The sequence below is a fragment of the Grus americana genome, chromosome 5 (genome assembly GCF_028858705.1).
Source record: "Grus americana isolate bGruAme1 chromosome 5, bGruAme1.mat, whole genome shotgun sequence".
NCBI lineage: Eukaryota > Metazoa > Chordata > Aves > Gruiformes > Gruidae > Grus > Grus americana.
Window position 1 is genome coordinate 42495955 of NC_072856.1, and position 20304 is coordinate 42516258.

At 42.9% G+C, this 20304-nt stretch overlaps 1 protein-coding gene across 1 annotated transcript; it reads right to left on the reverse strand.

The window, feature by feature from the left end:
* Window positions 1–11010: 11010 nt before the first annotated feature.
* On the reverse strand, window positions 11011–16869 carry CFL2 (cofilin 2). Its single transcript, XM_054827789.1, has 4 exons — window positions 16711–16869; window positions 14882–15189; window positions 14705–14781; window positions 11011–14613 (listed from the first exon to the last, which is right to left on the reverse strand). The coding sequence occupies exons 1-4, from the start codon at window positions 16711–16713 to the stop codon at window positions 14501–14503; spliced, it is 501 nt and encodes a 166-aa protein (XP_054683764.1). The 5' UTR covers window positions 16714–16869; the 3' UTR covers window positions 11011–14500.
* Between the last annotated feature and the right edge of the window lie 3435 nt (window positions 16870–20304).

Here is a 20304-nt window from a genome sequence, read left to right on the forward strand (position 1 = left end):
TCACTAAGTGTAGCACTGAAGACCAAGGAGTTCCAGAAATGTGTCCTGGCAATGGATTCCCTGGTCTGAACTGACCTTTCTTAGCTCTGGACTTCATGTAATCCTGTCTCCCAGTCATACAGTCACCAAATCAGCTCTGAGCCACCAACAACTAAGACTTTTGCTTAATCGTGACTAGTTTATGTTAGAATGTACATTAATTTCTGCTCCATAGAACACCCTAGTGTGCTGTAGTGGTATGATACCGTATCAAATCCTGCGAGCACAACAGAATTGAGTTACACCAAGTCGGTACCTGTGGGACAAGCTTATGGGAAAGGAGAGCAAAAAGTGTCATACTGGTGATTCATTAGGTGATGCTCTTCACTCTGCAACAATTCTGAATCAGTGCCCTAAGGTACACAGGGCTACCACTTCCACGTGAATCATAAAATGTTTCGGCTGCTTGGGATGTGATTGCATGTGACGTGTAATCTTTGCGATGAGCTAAAGCAAATAACAAGAGCAAGTACGGTTCCATCAAGTTCAGTAAGGCTCTTTGTTAAATCTACACATTTTAAGCTCAAGTCCCCTCCTAGGATTCTAGCCCCTCCTCTTTGGGTCACCAGCAGTTCACATTTGGTTCTGAATCTAAAACACATTGATGCTAACATTTATTTTAAGGATGTGTAACGTCACAGCTTAGTCTGAAGTGCTGCCAGCTATTGATTCATGTTGGGCAACAAGGCTACTGTGCAGGGCTCTACGGTAAGATAACAGCATGCCCCACAGGGGACAGCTGACTAAATGACACTTATAGAATTTGTGAATGCCACCCACAATAAAGTTTATAGCTGTTTCATTGTTTTTGTAGTTCCCCTCTTTTGTACATTTCTGAGACACTTTTATAATTATTAACAGGATATTAGAAAATCACTTAATTTGTTCTAATTCTTAGTGGTTTTACTTTGAATGAAGTGCCAAATATTTGGGGCTAATTTATTAACAATAAAAGTGAGATACTGATCTCTTAATATTGGTTTTAAGATATATCCAAGAAAGGGAATAAGTCAACCAGGCAGCTGCCAAAGCATGAACATCTGAGCTGAATAATGATCAGGATTTTATGACACATTTGTAAGGGAAATGTAATAAAATAGAAAGAGGGATATGGAAGTGTGATAAAAATATCCACTTATCATTGATAAATTACTCTAGACTTGTTTGATATATTTATTTGATAAAATGATTGCCTGTTCTTTACAGAGATGGACACTAGACCTAATCTTGCTGGACTTCCTGAATGTATTTTGTATAATATTAATTAAGATGAAAATCAAGACTAACATCTGAACTGTAAAGCATATAAGAAACTGACTGAAGGGGAGTCTTCTGTCAGGAGAAAGGGAAATTATTAATGGCATTTCCTAGAATCACTCTGGAAACAATCTTATTTAATCTTCTCATTAATGACCTTGGCACAAAAAATAGGAAGTAAATGAGCTAATGAAATCTGCTGACAACACAAAACTGGAAGGTACTGCTGATACGGAAGAGGACTGGAGCATCAGGCAGGAAGACCTTCATGACCTTGAGGACTGCAGTAACAGAAATAGGATGGAATTTCATAGTGAATAATGCGAAGTGATGATCTTAGGGGCCAAAAGAAATTTCTGTAAGTATGAGAAGAGAGCAGAGGAGGAGAAAGAAGTAGATGTATCAGTTAAATGATATGTATCAGACTTTAATGGAAGAAGGCATAGGATCCTGCGATGCAGAGAAAGGAATGCATTAGTATCTTCATCACATGTAGTGATAAGGCCTGATCAAACATGTTCAGGAAAGATAGATTCAAACTGGACCAGGTACCAAGAGGTGCTGCTCGGACAATTAAGGGGGTGAAGAAGGCTATCTTACCAGAAAGATCTTGGTGTGAACAAATAACAGAAGAGAATATAACATCAGGGGATTAAAAAAGGGAAAGGGAAGGCTATTCAAAGTAAAGAACAATACTGGTACAAAATAAAATGCCCAAGAATATATTTAGGCTGAAATTAAAATAAGGCTTAAAAACATCAAAGCAGGATTCTGGAATATCATCTCCATCATAGTAGCAGAAAGAAAAAAATGAACTGATTTTAAGGTGAGCTTGCTAAACTTGGGCAAAAAAAGGGAGGGAAGCTATATGGCTTGATAGCTGGCAACAGCAGGCAGTTGGAATGAAAGCCCCCTTGGGTGGCATCAGGTTCTCCATTCCCTGTCCGCCTCTCATCAAAGACAGTGATCTAGAGATGATTTCTGGAGGAAGTAAATTAAACACACAGTGATGATATACCATAAAAAATAAATAAAGAATTCTTCTGACAACTGAATCTGATTCTTCAAAAAAATCCACCAGGCTTATTAAAGAGAAGTACTAAACAGACAAATAACATGAGTAAGGTACGCGTTAGATGTTCATGTTATAATCTCTAAGAGCTGAATCTACAGAGTGCAAAGTGATGATACATCATCACCATGATGATAGAGACATCACCATGTCTGATTTCTAGGTGTCTGCTCCCTCATCACTAACTAGTGATGACTTCTTACAAAACATTTGCACAGTTCCGGAGGCAGAAACCAGGCAAACAAGACCCTAACCAGGAACCAGTGTCCTTCAAGATATAAAGTTCTGCTGCGTTCAACATGAGGGTGACTGTGTGTCAAAGCACTGGAGAGGGTGATGTTTGTACCCTGGCAGTGCCAAAGGAGGAGTCCCAACCATCGGGCCGACACACAGAAATACGGGTGAAGCCCCCAGCCTGCAGTTCAGAGACTGGACTCCGCAGACCTGATCAGGGTGCTAACATGAATTAGAACCACATCTAGTCCAGAGAGAGGTGAATTCTGCCTTACCAATGGGCTTTGATGTCAGCATTGTTTTCTGAACTTAAATTCACAAAAATGAGGTGGGCTTTGTGCATGTACAGAACACAAGTAGACAGTACATAGATGCTGATCCAAAAAGGTCCTAACAGATATAAATGGCCACATGGTAAACCAACAGCATTTATAATTGCATTTCATGCATTTTAAAAATGAGCACTATTACATTAAATTAGCAATGCATGTTTAAAACAACTTTTCGATTAAAAGAATCATGGCTGTATTTCTTGTATATATTGAGACCCATCACAGTTCAGTCTGGACAATATTATCTTTGTTGTCTACAGCTACAAATCTGTGATACATGCTCTGAAATATGTATAATGCTGGTAAAATACTAGTCTTCATCTATTGTACACCCAGAACATTTCCCTGCTGCCACTACATCCCTCCATACTGTTCTAATGATTGCAGACACTAATGAACTTGTAATAAGCATTTCTAACTTCCACTAATTTTAGTGGACCTATCCCCGATTATGCCTGGGTTACATCAATCCTAACAAAAAAACCCAAACAACTTCATATGTACTTAGCACATTTGTCCACCGGTTGAATTCCAAATACCTATCAGGTGAGCTATTTTGCCTATTACTCTTGTTTTCTAACTAGTCTGTAGCTAACTCATCATTTACTTCTCCACTCAAAACACCACTGGATACAATTCACCCGGAACGCTAACAGCTGAAGCTGGATAAGCAAAGTTTGTCTCACAAGGAACTAAACGAACAAAGCAAAACCCTAAGTCTCTAGAAGACTGGCTGGCCCTTGGATATTCAAAGCTCTGTGATGTGCTGTACACAGAGCACGCTTGCCTACACCCTCAGCAATACTATGTCATGGCAGGACTCCCAGTCTCTGAAATGCTTGTAGTCAGCACTTCAGAATCTGAGGAATTCAGTTAATTCATATCACTGATCTTCATGGGGGAAGGGTGGCCAAAATACTGTTAAAAGGAGCAAAGAGAGGGAGCAAGAGCTGGAGGCAGGCATGCACACGTCCGACGTAGTGCAACTCCAGGTTTCACCTCAAGTTAAACATTAAAATGCCTTTACACGTCTCGTGCAGTGTTATCAGCGGCTGAGGTTTGATGGACTGAATTTCACCACCGCTGTATATACGTACAGGAGTCAGACTACTAAAGAATATGCAGTTTAATGTATGTACATGACAAGAAGTTGAGATGCAAGCAATCATTGAGCTTTCCAGATTTTTGCCTGAGATTTGCCAGCAGAAACACGCATAACTATGTCAGAATCATTCACTACCTACCACACACCCAAACATCCGATGCTGCTGATCTATGTTAAGTGTATTGTGAATGTACATATCTGCTGTGTAGTATATGGACAGAGAACGTCCAATTCTTCCTGGAAGAGCTGGATTTACTGTACAGGATGTATGTAATACAATAGCCCGGCGTCTCCTGGAAAGGCACAGAGCAGCACGCAGGAGCGCAGTGGCTGTCACGAACACAAAGTAAGTTTAGCTCCTCCACAGACACCCTGTATACCAGAACTACCAAGACTGAGGCAACTCTCAGAAACATCTGAACCATTTCAGGCATCGTGCCTTCCTAAACAAGCCAAAAAAATAACCTTTCCAAAATAAGTGAGAAGTGTAGATTCCTAAATTCCCTGGCTGGTGGGGCAGGGTTAAGCAGCAGTAGAAAAGAGGGGGAGCAATTAGCCCAGCTTCTGCAGGAATCCCCTTCTCATCACACACGTGTCACTAGATTGTCTTCGCTACGCTGTCGAACAGCACCCTCAGATGGCCCTACTTCATATATCGCTTCATCACGGACTTTTTTTCTTTTCAGTTTAAGATCAGGAAAAGGAAATAAATCCTCACTGCAATGCTGTCAGGTTCTAGTGCTCACGAGCGCAGAGAAAAGCTTGAGGAGATGAATTAAGCATAATACAAGGTTTCAGAAAAGGAAGCAGATTAAAACTCTTAAAAGATGTTTTATTAATATAACTCCTGGCTATACAAAAGGCTACTTCTCTTCTCGCCTTTTTTTTTTCCAATTATTTTCTGAACATGTAAAGTTGGTAATATGGCCTGTAATCCTTGTGGCAGATTTCCTATACATTTTATAATACTGATATTTTCTTGATTTGACTGTGAAGTCTTAACCAATGAGCCATGTGATTAACTTTCAGGTTTCTATGTTGATACAGAGTTTATTTCACACTATTTGTGCAGCTTCGGTTTTCAATATACCATAAATTCATGCATCCGTAGCATCTCCCCACACTGTAAGTACTTAACCACTTTTGTGGAAGTTAACAGCTGAAACCAGATGCTTTAATGATTGCAAAAAAGGACAGTTCAGGCTTCTGGCACTGAGGAAAGCAGAAAATAAACCAGTATGGCAATTCCCCATCTAAATGGCGGAGTCTGGATTTCAGAGTTAAATCCCATGGACAGAACGGAACTATTCAAACATCTCGAGAGATTTATTTCAAACTGTTTGCCACTTCGGTAAACTGTAGCCAGGTTTAGTCTTTGAACAATTTCTTCATATGGGTACATATTTTTAAAAAGAGAAACCGATAAATGGATCAAAAGTGGGGTTTTTTTCCTTGTTTGCTGTATGTTTATGATAAAGACTAAAGCACACTGCTAATATGAGGGAACAGGACCAGAGGAGAGCGGGTGCTAGCAGGGAGCAAAAAGGGTGGTGATGAGAGGAGGTGGAACCGAGGTAACTGGGATAAATGGGAGGATCAGAGGGGGCAGGTGAGCCATTTCCATATGTAAGTCAGAGGGGGGGAAATGCTTTGGAGGAGAAGGGACACAGAAAGCAAGTCAAAGGGAGGGGAAAGGCTCGATTTTGTCATTTTCCTCTCTAAGGAAACAAAGACGCAGCGGGACACTTATACCTGTTCAAATGGAACAAACTGTTACTGTCTATCAAAATGACAAATTCTGATCTGAGGATATTTTTTATCCCTTTTGCGTACAGCATGCCTTGTAACTTCACTACCATTAAATGCATTTAACGGCAGCAATAACAGATACTATGTCACTACAACACCCTTTCTATGCACTCTTTCACTCTGTGCCCAACAGATGGGAAAGCAAGCCTGATGATAACATTATAGCAATTCCCCAAAATAGATTAAGTGAACTGGTTGATTCTACAACCTTCGCTTTAATTTTCAGCCCTGCAAAAGACATTGAAGAACTATATTTCCACTAGTTACAAATCATATTTTTAAAAACATATGCGAAAACATCAAAACATTCATAACGGGTATAAATATTCTATTCTATATTCATCTGGAGAGCTCCAAGTTTATAACAATGAAAATTGATCTCAGACTAACATCATGAAGTAGCTAGAATATTCATCTCTTTCAAATGCTAGTGCAAGGTTGATGAGATGCTCTATGATGATTTCAGGATTAAGCACTACAAATAATAATCTCATTCCCACTGAGTGCTCCTAAATACTCTCAGCAAACCCATTTGTCCCTTTTCCTTAACTGTCATCCCATCCCTGTAGAAAGAAATAGCTCCATAAAACTGGGTCAAGCAAACAGTTTATTCTTTCCTGCAGTTACTGTATATTTTATATACATAATACCTTCTTCCTCCAATAACAATTTAATCCAGTCCATATTAGACTGAAACACAATGCAATGTGGGAAAAGTGAGAACACCAAAACCAACTAACAAAACAGAAAGAACAGATCTTCATGGGCAACTCACAGCATAAAAAACTTTTCAGCAGAGAAAAATGAAGTTACTATTTTTTTTCTCCCCAAATAAGCCCTTTGGTAATTAAAAGTTTTTATCTATAGCTCAAAAGCATAGATAAAAAAAAAGTTTTTATCTCACAGCTCAGAAGCATGTGCATGTTCATATTAATACTGTAAAATGTGACTTACAAAAATCCTATGTTCTTCTCCATTAACCACTGAATATGATCCAAACACTATTTTAAGAAGAAACTCAGAGGATCTGTATTTGCACACAATGTAAGATGCTGATGCAAGGAGAAATAACTCTTCTCATCTTCCCACAGTTTGCTACTACAGTGGAAAGACTGGTTATTAACACCATTTTTTAAAAAGAAAAAAAAAAGGAAGAGGTAAAAGCAGGAAATCCCAGGTTCCTTAAATATCTAGACAAATAATATTTAAAGCACAAACATGAAAATATATTTTTCCATTTCCTGGATATTAATTAGTAAATCTTTGGAAAAATCTTAACCTCGCTATTTTCCACAGAAGACAGCTGTTAAAGTAAGGTTCTGAATTACTAACAGTGTTAAATATATTTTTATGTGTCATTATTACTTCATGCACAGGATAACTGCGGATAAAGAGACACGTGCTTCTTGAATCTGGTGTGCCCAAAGCTATCACTGGAAATATCTCAACTTTGTATTTCACTATTAGGAGCAGCAGAAGTCCTAGTGTTCTCGAAGATGCCTTGAGCTATCAGTCACGCTGACTTCTGAAGTAGGGTAGAGCAGCAGCGTAGGATTCTTGAAAAAGAAAGTCTAGAGTAGACACAGCCTCGTGGTGTAACAGAGATGTTGCAGGGACAAAGCTGGAGTGCCTGATACTCGGGCTCTCGCCACAGCTCTTTTCTGGAGTCTACCAAGATGTGCGCACAACTCGAGTTTGACAGGACCAGATTCTGTATCTGCTGCAAGAGCCACAACAGCTGAAAATGGTTTTGATGCCGCGTGTAATTCCGGTGCTGTATTTTGGCCTTACGCTGCTCAGTGCTATGAGAAGCATTCTTTTTTCCTTCGGGTAATCATGACAAAAATAAAATTCATAGCTGAAATGGTTGACTGTATTACCATAAGAAAAAGCTATAATTGCGGTCTGTCCATTGGGAATGAAAAAAAGGAAGTGAAATGCTTTAGACATTGATACCATAGTAACCTCAATGTATCCCAGGATAGGAAAGATACCGGCTATGCAAGAAAGCAAAGCAGACTGCTCCAATCTGAATGCTCCAATGCTTCTGCCACCCTATCGTGAAGATGTCCGGTCAGGAGCCCACTGAAAGACCGTTTGGCTTTTAAGAGAGTCATCCTCCTTGCAAAACTGAGACCAGGCTATAGAATTCAAATTGATTTAAATTATTACTAATTTTGACGATGATGACTTTTAAATGTTGTTTATGCTGTGTTGCGAGCATTATATTGGCAATGCTAAACTCCAGCTCTGTTACAATTTTAACTGCCTGAAGTGACTGAATTAAAATAATAAGACCAAAACAACTACCAGAATTATGGAAAGGTTATATATCTAAATATAGCTGCTTCTGAAGATACTTCCAACAATTGCACCTGTTGAAGTAAATCGATAAAACTGGCTAGAATCAAAGCCAGATGTTTTTGTCAGAACACGTAAAATTTTTTTTTAAAAAAAGTGGTTATCACTGTGACCCCGATAGCTGTTTCGCTCAGCCTTATCAGCGAACAAGGCATTCAGCCAGCTTGTAAAGTCTTTATCTGAGAAAAATTAAGACGTTCTTTTCTGTTTCCACGAATTTTCTGGGTTGGGCTGTTGCACAAAAGCCTGAAGGGGCGGACGTTCTCATCAGAATAACCCAACAGTCAGAGATGGCACGCAGGGCCAGACTTGCTCAGTGGCCACGCGGGCTAATGCCATGCCTTTGTTTCCTATGGGCATTCTACAAGATGCCTTTCTACCTGAGTCACGCAGAATAAATATTGTTTAGGAATTCTGGTTACTTGGAAGGAGAGTTCTGGGAACTGATTTTGAAGTGTGGATGCAGAGAAATAATGCAGCAGTACAAAGGGAATTCACCAACACAGAAGAACAAAAACCTTCAGGTGACAGATTCTGCGTCAGTATAGTCAATGAAGAGCTAAAATTATGCTACTGCTTCTTAAAAGAATTTATGCAGGCATTGAATTCTGTGGACCGGGAAGTGTTTAAGTCATGCGTAAATAAAAGGGCTAAGACTCTAAAATATGACTATGAATTATATTGGTCACATGCAGTCACCTAATTAAGAACTACACCACTTCATCCTCACTCCCAATGCAATAGCTTAATTATTGTATTCAGTGTAATCAAAACCCACACATTTTTAAAGGGTTGTTCAAACGCAGCTTAGGTGCATCACCTGTATGATATCGCTAACCAAGAGTCCCATTGTAGCATGGCTTCACGTTTATAGGAGTAAACCAAATTTCACCGGTACAGAGCTACACGTTCCCATTTCATTGCTTAAAAGCACTGAGACAGTTGAGGCTGTGGAATCCGCATGTTCCGGCAGAGCAAAAGAGAACATAAGCTCAGTCTTTACAGCTGCAAGCTCATGCTGAAATTAAAAGGAAACAAATCTTCTGCCATAAGGACCCTTTTCCCCCCAGGTCCTTCTAAACCTTCCGCTGCTTCTCTGCACCTTGTTTGCTACACGCACATTCAATTTTCTGTTGAAACGGCTAAAATGGAAGAAAAGCTTAACTCTCACATTAGCCTTAATAGAAGGTCACAGATGAAAGCAGTGCTGCCACTAAGAGAAAGCAGGCACAAATAAGGCTTTCTAAACCGGTTCTCGAAATCACATCTCTTTTTTTCAAGCCAATGTATACCCTGCAGCTGTGCTCACCAGAGAGTAACTGATGCTTTTAACTTTCTGCATAATAGAAAAGCTTTTGAGGAGCATAATATTACAGTGCTTAGTTTTTCTAAATCAAATCCCTACAATCACAAACAAGAGAGGGGAAAAATAGATACTAAAAGGTACAAGTGGAGATTGTCCGTAAAGCTTTACGGAAGATGGTGGGCAGATGGTAGGGATTTGCAGTGACACAGCTGTTTTTAAAAATAAAGAGGTGGAAGAGGAGAAGGCATGATTACAGCTACACATTCCTAAGCCTATTCACACAAGAATAAAAATTAAGCTAACAGTGGGAAATGGAAGTTGGTATATTTTTTTAATCACCTGAATCGACATTTAGAAACTCTTTAAAATAATCAGCAGCACCTTCGAGTTTCTTTTCCAATCATTAGTTTCCTAAGTAACTACGAAGTAAAGCTGATAACAGAAATATTAACCTACAATGAGATACTAAAAAGTCAATGTCAAAATTACTTTCAGTGCCTCCAACCAGCACACGTTATTGCTGTAAGCCTTACAATATAAAAAGACAATTGTATCATATCATCAAATAAACAACATAAATTATGTTACCTGCTTGAATTTCCTATGAAAGGCTTTTAATTTTTCACTTTTGTATTTTTTCAGGTATTATTAGTAGATGGCAGAGATAAGCAATGCAAGGAATAGTAAGGTGTATGGGGGTTATGTAGATTTAACAGCATGGGGGGTGAGGCAGGGAAATGCCCAAATTCAATAGGGTATCAAGCACTGGATATGAATACAGTAAGAACAGAACATTTTTTAACTGGAGCAGTAATTTGTATAAAAATACTGAATGTCATAAAGAGAGCTTTCACTCATTTTTAATGCGTATTCTCATATATGTCCCCTACAGCCACACTGAAAGCTTATGTTAGGGAAACACTGAAAAGATTATTAATCTACAGTGTAAAAGCCCATCTTCTCCAGAGAATCCACTGAAGCTGTTTCTTGATGGCTTTGTTTACAAAATTAACTCTTTCAGCTAAGCTATTCCTAGATCCAAGAAATTTTACATTTACAGGAGACGACCACTGATACCACAAGGATAATCTTTTCATCATTCTTCATGGAGTCACCTTTTTCACACCGCATCTGCTCACTTTCTTCCAAGTGTTAAAAATGACTTCTCAGCATAGGTATACTTTTTCCTACCCTTTAAAAAAAAAATAAAATCTAATTTGCTGAACATATGAGCTAGGATCCAACACAAGAAAAAAAGGTTATCCAGCACCAACCCACTAAAAACTTCTTTATACCAATCTCCAGAGCCACAGAGCTGCAGCTGGGTATTGAACTGAAAGGGCTATAGGTGAAACCCATTACAAAAATAAACATATTCCACTCATTTACTCCACAATCTCTCCTTTCACTGCATCTGGGCTGCTCCCAACCACAGACAACAGCCAAGTGATTAGCGTAGGTGCTGCCTAGCACACAAACATACTCCACATCTGAAGACATTTAAATTAATTTTATTTATACCAGGTTTTCAAAATCAGAAATATTTTCAAAGAAATTCAATACTTATAGACAGGTGCTACATTAATGATCTTTCATCAACCGTTAGTGCTGTGTTTTCACTCTACAATTGTTAAGTCACCACCACAAACTAAGGGGAACTTACAGAAGTTTATAAAAAATAGGCAGACACAAAAATTTGGTTTATACTGGAATTGGCATAAGAGAGTAAAGCTTATTATCAAATTGTGGCAATTGCTGTATTCCATCACTCGTTCTGAGGGAATGGTACAGCAGAAAAAGACTCTTCCACTGAGAGGAACACTTTGGGTTTTAACTGAACATACTCAAAATCCATTTAATGACGTGACTAGGAGTGATTCTTACACTCAAGTCTGTACACGGTTTAAGCTTCGCATTTCTAAAATCGCCACAAGCGTAAAGCTCACCTACTCACACTAGTCCTGGACCGATTTCCCTTTTTGGAGAAATCAAACCCGTATGGCTATACCCCTTCCAGGATTTACCAAATCAAACAAAACAACTGCTGGTTTTGAAGTCTTTTTTTTTAAAAAAAAAAGAAGAAAAATGCCATTTCTGCACAAGCTACTCTCATGAAAGTTTTATTTAACATTTCTTTACCAATAAAATAACTGAAGCCAAGATACCCAAAAGTCACATCTACATGGACACACAGAAGATACTCGAGAGGATTTTCCTCCACTTCTCGACCACAATGAGGCCCTCACCATTTTGCATAATGACAGAAAACAACAGCTGACAAACCATTTTGGAACAGATGCCAGCTGTCTCTCATTTGTTTTATAATTCAAACAGTAACAGTTCTGTAGCACTTTATTGGGGGGGGGGTTGTTGGGTTGTTGGTTTTTTTTTTTTTAAAGCAAGCCATCTGAAGTGGACCTCGCATCAGTCAGTCATTTGAAGAACAAACCGAAGGCAGGCTGATCCTTTTGGATCCAAAACTTGTTTTGGAAGGAATCTTACATAAATACAGTTTGTGCTTCAATTTTGTATCTACTTGGACTGAGTGAATATACACCTAAGCTAGTTTAAAAGAAAACCAAACAACTAACCTTTAATATTCAACTTAGAAGCCACAGACATCTTTCCAGACTGTATGCAGCAGAGACAAACAATAAATTTAAACACAGTACTGCTTAAAAAAAGTTTACTGTCTAAAATGAAATTCAAATGGTTTATTAAAATTTAACATTTTCAGTTTGGGCTTTTTCTAAAGAAACCATTTATACCTTGTGAAAATCAGTTAAAAGATCATTTCATTATACTGTACTAAACTCAAGTCAAACATAAAGCACAAAGTAGATCTTTACATTAAACTGGGCTTTGCACACAATGTGAATAATCAGAAATCAAGAGACTATTCTGAGGAATAATTTTTTTTTTTAATCTAGACAACATGCATACCATCAGTTACTTCTCAACCTTAAAAGGTACCTGAAAGGAGAGTTTTGTAGAACAAAACCAAGACTCATTAATACACTTAGTAAGTCAGTGGTCATCATGCCTTTTTAGTTAAATTCTAATAAAGTTTAGTCTACATAGAACAGCTAACACAATGAGGTGTGCAAGTCATAAGGATAGCCAGAAGCCTGAAACAAAGTCTTAAAGTTCTACAGGACGAGAGAGCCTGAACACAGTACCACTAGGTTATATGAACTATTAAAAAAAAAAAAAAGAAAAAAAAATTTTGATTCTTATCTGCTTCCCTGTTGAAAAAGGGCTATGGACTGAACATAAAGGGCCCGTATTTAAAAGCTCCACAGTTCTACTCTACCAACTTTTTAAAACAAGGTAATGATAAAGAGCATTCCTTCTAGCAGCATGTACAGTTCAGCTGCGAGTGGCTGCCTAACAGCCCTCGCTCCTTTATGCATACCAGGAGAATCATGTCCAGTTTTGCCATTTGTGGATAACGATGACAAGATACAAAAGCATGTGTTTGCCATAAATAGCTCTGGCTAACGGAGGATTGCTCACACAGAGCAGATCAAATTCTCTATAAGGAGAGCATTATTTGGCTCCCAGCCAAAACATGTCCCCAGTGCAAGCCTCGGTAGCGGCAAAACACTTTCCAGTTCTATTTACATAGAAGCTAACAAGTAGAACAGTTCATTTAGGCTACTTCTTGTACCGAGTCCGTCTTAACCGCAACACTCGAGAAACAAAAATTATATTCATATTTGCGTATCATGTAACTGTCATTACGCATCATCTTACCGAAAAAGGCGGCGAGCTGTAAGATTTCGTGCAAGGTTTTACTCTGACATGTAGAACTTTAAGAACATTCAGGTACAAAACACGCTGCGTGGTTAATTACTTCGTAATTTTACGTTTCTGACACAAGTGTTTCATGGAACTAATGGTCTCTAGCAGTGGTAGCTTCTTTAACAGTAAACTAGGATCAGGTCCTTTATCAAATGATCAGAACAGAGCCACAAAGTATTGTAAAGCAGTGCTTAAATCATGATTAGGAATGAAAAACTTGCATTATTTAAGATGAGATTAATGATTGTTTATCTTTACAATACTTTCCACAGAAGTTATTTGAAATATGCTTAAATTAAACATACTTAAAAACTGTATTTTCCAATGAAAACAAGGCAACATTCTGTAATAAGCCACAAGTTTTATTGCAACGTGGCCAGTTTTTGATCTCAAAAAACAACGTTCCATTTAAGGCTCTTTTTAATACAGAAATTGCCACCATGACTGATGTTTTACAAAACTTTAGTGTTTCAAGACTCACATGGTAAACAGATAACTTCTACTCCTGTTCAGTAGTGTACATTCAATGGAAAACAAAAGGCATCGTAACAGCTACTTCATTTATAAAGATATGCATGTAACAGGAATGAAACTGAGGTACTACAATAATTTGATGACACAGTTACAGCAACTTAATTGGCATTCCTTTAGGGGAGGGGCGGGGGGGTCAAACATATTACAAAAAAGTGCTTTAAATGCATAGTGTTGTGTGCTGCCATGTCACAAAAATAGGCTTGTCAAGGCAGGTGAGGTGTATGAATGCACAAGAGCCTCATGGAACTGCAATCAAGTGCAACTGTAAGTAATACTGTATAGAGTCTACCATCCGACCAGTGGACAATACTTTCAAGGCATTCAATTAGCTTACCCTTTGCTGTCTGCTAGACTATTCACATTAACTATCACATTCATTGTACATGTTGCAAGGAATGGCTGCAACGTCAGTTTTGGCTAAGAGCATGACGTGAAAGCATTCCTTGGATCCTACATAAAACTACCAGGATTAAACAGTCTAATGGCAACCGCTGGTAGACTGCTTAACAATGACATCTCCTTCAGGGGCATTAGGGAAGGGACTTATTTTTTGAGGAGGGAAAGGGACGGGGAGACTAATACTATTCCAATTGAACGAGCTGCAGAAATGGAAGCTCCTTAGATCCAGATGGCACTTGTCTGTCTTTTTATAAGGGTTTTCCTTCAAGTGAAACTACCACGTTGCCTCCCAATTTCTCTCCAAGTGTTGAACGGTCCTTAATATCATCCAAACCATTTACTTGCCACTCATGTTTAATACCTGAAAGACAGACGGACAACAATGTACTTGTGAGAACCTCAACATCTACATGGCATTGTCATTAATGGGCGAAACATTTTTAGGTCTGTACCTGTAAATTTCTTTTTAATGGCATCTTTAGAGCTTGCGTAGATCATCTTGCTTTTTAAAGGTGCACTTTCAGGAGCCCTTTAAAGGAAAGGAGAAAACCACAACAAAACAGTTACTCAGTTATCCAGTGTTAACTCCAGAATATTCAATTTTAACACCAAGCTGTGCTTTTACACACCAGAATATAAATACCAGGTCTTCTTTCTTAGATTCCTTTGTCTCATATGTGGCATCATACAAAGCGTATCGGCAATCATTCAAAGGTAGCAACTTCACAAAGGCTGTATAGGGGTCCTCCACAGTATCTCCAATGTCACCAACCAATATCTGCTTTGACTCCTCTACAATTATTTGTTTTTTGTCATCGCTTAAGCAGAAGAGAACAGCTTTCTTTCTTTTTTTAATCTCTTCTGGGGTTGAAGATTTCCTTACTTTCATGTCATTAAAAACCTTTATGACTTCATCATTCACTGTTACTCCAGAAGCCTGTGAAATGAGATCAAAGGAATAATTTAAACAGCAAAAATTAACACTCACTAGGAAAGATGACAGCCCACAGTGCTAGATAAAGTCTGCCTGCCCCCTCCCCCCCAAATAAAGATACTATACTCAACCTGAACACACTATGAATTTAGTAATCTTTGCAGGATTGGAGCAGAAGATATAAAGGAGATGTAAAATCCGTATTCTCTTGTTGCAGATCTCAGCATCTTCAGCTGTGATTCTGGATAGCAGTTTTATACAACCAGGCATACAACTCCAGCAGTTTTATACAACTAGGCAACAACTCAAGCCATTTTCCATTACCTTATCATGCATTTGGCTTATTTGGGGGGAGGAGGAGAGCAGGGGGGTGGGAACTGGACATAGAAGAGGAGTCTGTAGTTTTGGGTTGGGATGGGGAGGTGGGGTTTTTGTTCTTTTTTTTTTTTTAGTGGAACAAATGCTACAGCAGCAGTTCACATCCAGCACTGTCATGACTCTCATTTTGTTGGGTGATGTAAGGCTCTACAAGCAGCAGAAATGTTTTCTGCATTGTGTCAGCTTCAATACCGCGCTTTAAAAACTCCTGAATTTTACTTCGCACTGCTGCGCGAGTATTATCTGATTGCTCTTCCTTCATACAAAGATACCAGCTACAATGCGTACAGCTCGCCATACGGCTCGCAAGCCGTTCAAAACCCGAGCCTAAAACAGCAAGAAAACAAAACACTGACAGGGCAAAGGTGGAGCTCACGGCAAAAAAAGAAAATAATTTAGCAAAGCCCATTGCAAGCGACCTAAACCCATCTGCAGCGCCCTTGCTCCCGGTCCAACAATCGCATCTGCCGCGGCGGGCGCTGCCAGCGCAGGCTGCCTGGGGAAGGCAGGTGCACGACTCGCCGGGAGCCGCCGGCTTTGTCCCCGGGGGAGCCCGCCTGCCCCCTTTCCCTGCTTTGTTCGCAGGGACGGCGTTCGCCTCCGAGGAACGGGCGTCCCGCCGCCCCGCGTCCTCCAGCCCTGCCCTCGGCCACCCTGGCTACGGCCGCGGCGGCACCGGCGCTTCCAGCCGATCGCTCCCCCGTCGGCCGGGGGACACCGCGCGGACCCGGGCCGCGGGCGGGCGGCGGCGGCTCCCCCGGGGGGCCCGCCGGGAGCCCCTCTCCCCGCGCCCGCCGGCGGCGCCCGGCTCCCCGCCCCTCACGCACTCGCACGCCCGGGCGATGCCGCAGGGAGCGCTGCGCTGCGCCGCGCCGCCCGGCCGGTCCCAACCGCCGGCCCCCGGCCTCCCCGCGGCCGCCGCGGCCCGCCCCGCCGCCCGCTCCTGCCCCGCGGCCGCTCCCACCGCCCCTTCCCCCCGCACCCGGCTAAAATTAGACTAAAATGGCCGCCAGAGGCCGCGGGGCCGAGCCGTGCCGCGTCGGGCCTGCTCAGCTCGGCCCCGCGCCCCGCCGGGCCGCGCTGCCGCTGCCCCCGCGTGCCGCCCCCCACCGCCCTCCCCGCTCGGCCGCGCCGCACCGCCCTTACCATGGCGCCGGGTCCCGGGGCGGCGGCGGCTGCCTGCGGTGCGGGGCTGCTGCACGCAGGAGAGCGCTGCGCTGCGCTGGGGGCGAGGCGGGCGGGGACTCGGGCCGGGCGGGGGATGAGCCGCGGCGGCCGGGGAGGGCCGGTCACATGGGCCGCGCCGCCACCACGTGCCGCCGGGGCCGGGCCGCGCTGCGCCGGGCCGCCCCCCGCAGGGCAGGGCAGGGCAGGGCCGGGCCTGGCCTGGCCTGGCCTGCAGGCGGCGGGGCCCCGCTGCCTTCCCGCCGCTTTTCCGCCGCCTTTCCACCGCCGGGCGGCGGGACGAGGCGCGGCCGCTGCCCCGCGGGTGCGGCTGGCAGCGCCCAGGCGGCCGACTCGGCCTCGCAGCCCCCGGCGTCCACGCTCGGCCGGCCCCAGACCTACCCCGGTGGGTCGCTGGCTGTTGAGGGGGCGATGCGGCCGGGGCACGATGGCGGCACGGCTCCTTGTGGAGCCAGCCACGACCGCCCGCAGCGCGGCTGCTCCTCGCCCTGCCCTGCACCTCCTGCCCAGAGCTGCTCCCTTTGCCAGGGTGCTTTCTGCTGCTCTACAGTAACGATTTTGGCATCGCCCCCATGTTCAGGCTGCATGGCCAAGCGCTGTCTGTCTGCCTGCACACATCTGACAGGCCACCGTCGGGGGCATTTCGTGGTGTGCCCTGACTCCTTGTGTCCCCCCCTTGACAGGAGCTGTGCTGCTGCCATGGCTGCCGTTGGTGTCTGTAGGGAAAGGCCGGGGGAAGCCTGGCGCAGAGACAGCAGCTTCTGTGGTTTTGAAAGAGCTGCTCGGACTGTGGGGCAGGACACGACACGCAAGGTGGAAGGAGCAGCATTAAAAGGCAGTGAGATGACTTTCAGGAAAATGAGGATAACCCTCCCTGGAGCGTTTCACTTCTCCCATACTGAGCTGGACGGGGGTTCAGACACAGGACACCAAACATGGAGCATTGTATCTCTAGCCCATCCAAGTGGACAAGAGGATCATCAGTACTGTGCGGCGTTCTGCTCCCCAAACTGGTGTGTCTGAAAGCCAAGAGCTCCTAAACAAGCAGGATCTCAACCAGCAGTATGTGTGAGCACCTAGCCTGCATTGTGCTGGGTCAGCCATGTCCCTCCAAAACACCTGAACTGCTAATAGTACCTTGGTGGAAACCAACAAACTAGTGTTTCCTCAGCATGCATGTGTGTATATACATACATATATATATATGTATACACATTCATACTGCATTGTGTGAGGGATGTGGGATTTTTTTTTCCCCTTTCTCCATTACTATACACCACCATGTCGACCAGCTGAGCCACTATGTTTCCAAGTCTCCTGAGTTACATCCTACCCTCTCTGTATGCAGAATTCAAGACTGAATTGCATTCATCAGTATTCAAAATTTGGCCCATCAGCCTTGAAATCACTAACCTGGAGCTACGTTACCCCTCCAGCTCCTTACATCCACACACTTAGGAATCCCCACTGCCACTCAGCTGAAAACAGCAAGTCTATTAGACTCAACTTATTTTTTTCCAGCTGATGGCCACTTGTTCACTTACTGCCTGTTCGGTGCCAGGAATGTGGGACCCAGGAAGGAGCACCTTCATTCCCTCAGTGTGTATCTGCATTTAGGGTCAGCCATTACCCAGTTCAGTTTTCAAATACAATACGTGCTGCTTTTTGATCAAACAAGGTGAAAATTTGTTATGGGAATTAATAGCACAAATCCTAAACCAGATAACTCTCAAGACACAGTTTTATGGTTGGCTTAAACCAACATAAGTCTATGGGAATGTCTTGACAGCCTCATTTCTGGGCATCTGCTGCTCTTGCACAGCTTCATGGGCTGGGGTGGACTTACACGGTTTCAGATCCTCATCATCAGGATGGTTTAATGTATCCCAAAACAGCCTTCATGACACTGCAGTGTGTCATGGCATGCTGTGCATGACACATGCCCTTCTCAGCGTCCCAAGTCCCGAACAGAGCCCTGCGTCCTTGCAGCCGTACACAATGTCAGGAGGCCTCTGTGGCAAATAGCAGCATGGGGGGTTCCTTTGCCTTTGTAAGCAGAGGTAGCCAAGCACGCGTGCAGTACGTCCTCCAGTGCCAGTGACCGCAGTCTCTGCCGTGGGCTCGGCGGGCTGCTTCTAACGCCTGTTCAATACCATGAACCTGCTGTGTGTGACTGCCCTGATCTCATGCCCTTGCAGAGCATGCTCAGCCATGCACGCGGGGCCTCTGCACTCCACATCCCAGGCTCATAAAACAAAATGGGGAGAAAGAGTTGCTGTCTCCACAGCTGCACGGCCGGGTAGATGCTCTGGGGATGACGACTCCAAAACTGTGCGTGACTCACCCTCCATCTTTACTGCCATGGAAACTGAATAATGAAGCAGAGGTGCTTGTTATTCTCTTCACCTCGCAAGGTGCATACCTGAGGCACCCAGGCACGCAGGGCTGCTGCTGCACATCACCGACCGGTACCTGACAGTTGTCAGAGTACAGAAGAAGCAAGGGCTGAGAAAAGAGTATTTGATCACTTTGTAGAAATCTATGAGAAAGAATGAGTTTACCAGAATCGGAGAGCATTTCTCAGGTCACAGGTAAACAGAAAGGGGCTTCTCATTTTCAATACAATGAATGATGGAGTCCCAGTGAGTGCAGCCATCAGAGAAGAAACTTGCATTAGAGCCCAGTGGTGACCTTGGAGGCCACAGAAATGGCCATTATCCAGCCATGAGCAATAATGACCAAGCAAATCTTATTGCTGGAGCACACTCAGACAAAGCTCGTTCTCCGCCTTGGCATCTCGCTGCCCTCAGGAAGGACCGAGTTTCATTACCCTTGTGCCACAAGACCTGCATCCCACCAGGCACCACCAAAATAGCCCTATGATTCAGAGAGCCCAGCAGCACTAAAAGCTTTGTGAATGACACCCTATGTGGAGCGCATGCCTCTGAGGAAGCCCTCCAAGCCTCCCCTCACCCTCTGTGGATGGAAGAAATGACTCACTGTGAGGCAGAAGGCACTGTTCGTTTGGATTCAACTCCTGGATGCTAATTAGTGCAAAGTGATTATAATGGACTAAGTTACCGTATGCATTGAAGCTCTCTGAAATCAGTCTTTTCTTTTTGTATCCTGTGCATCCTCTTTGCTTCTCTTTCAACGTCACTGAACACAATGTTACCATTTCAGCCTCATTTCCCATGGAAGCAAGGCCTTTGCTTGGCCTCCTCGGGCATCCTCTCTCTCACCTGGGCTAGTCCTTGTCCCAGTGACTTTTTAACTTGTTAGCTTATCTGAGTTAAATCTGGCAGAAGGAAAGAGGTCACAAAAGTAATTAAGATCCTTAATTAAGTAATTAAGTTTCATAAAATAATTCATTTGAGATAGAAGAAAGTGGGGCTGCATGTCTACCAGTTCAGCTCAGGACTTGTTGGTTTCTGCTAGGAGACCTCATCTCTTATGGTGTACCCAGATTACCTTCAGGAAGAGGACTACCAAGGGAAAGCAGAGGAACTTGCATAGGTGTACACTGAAATAGCAGAAAGTCTTAATACCATTGAG

Bases quoted from the DNA above. Each gene is read 5' to 3' on its own strand.
- CFL2 (XM_054827789.1), bottom strand. The intron at 14,782-14,881 runs GTGTGTAAAAGC...TTTCCTTTAAAG, and splicing joins GACCTGGTATTTATATTCTG to GGCTCCTGAAAGTGCACCTT. The intron at 14,614-14,704 runs GTACAGACCTAA...TCTGTCTTTCAG, and splicing joins CATTAAAAAGAAATTTACAG to GTATTAAACATGAGTGGCAA.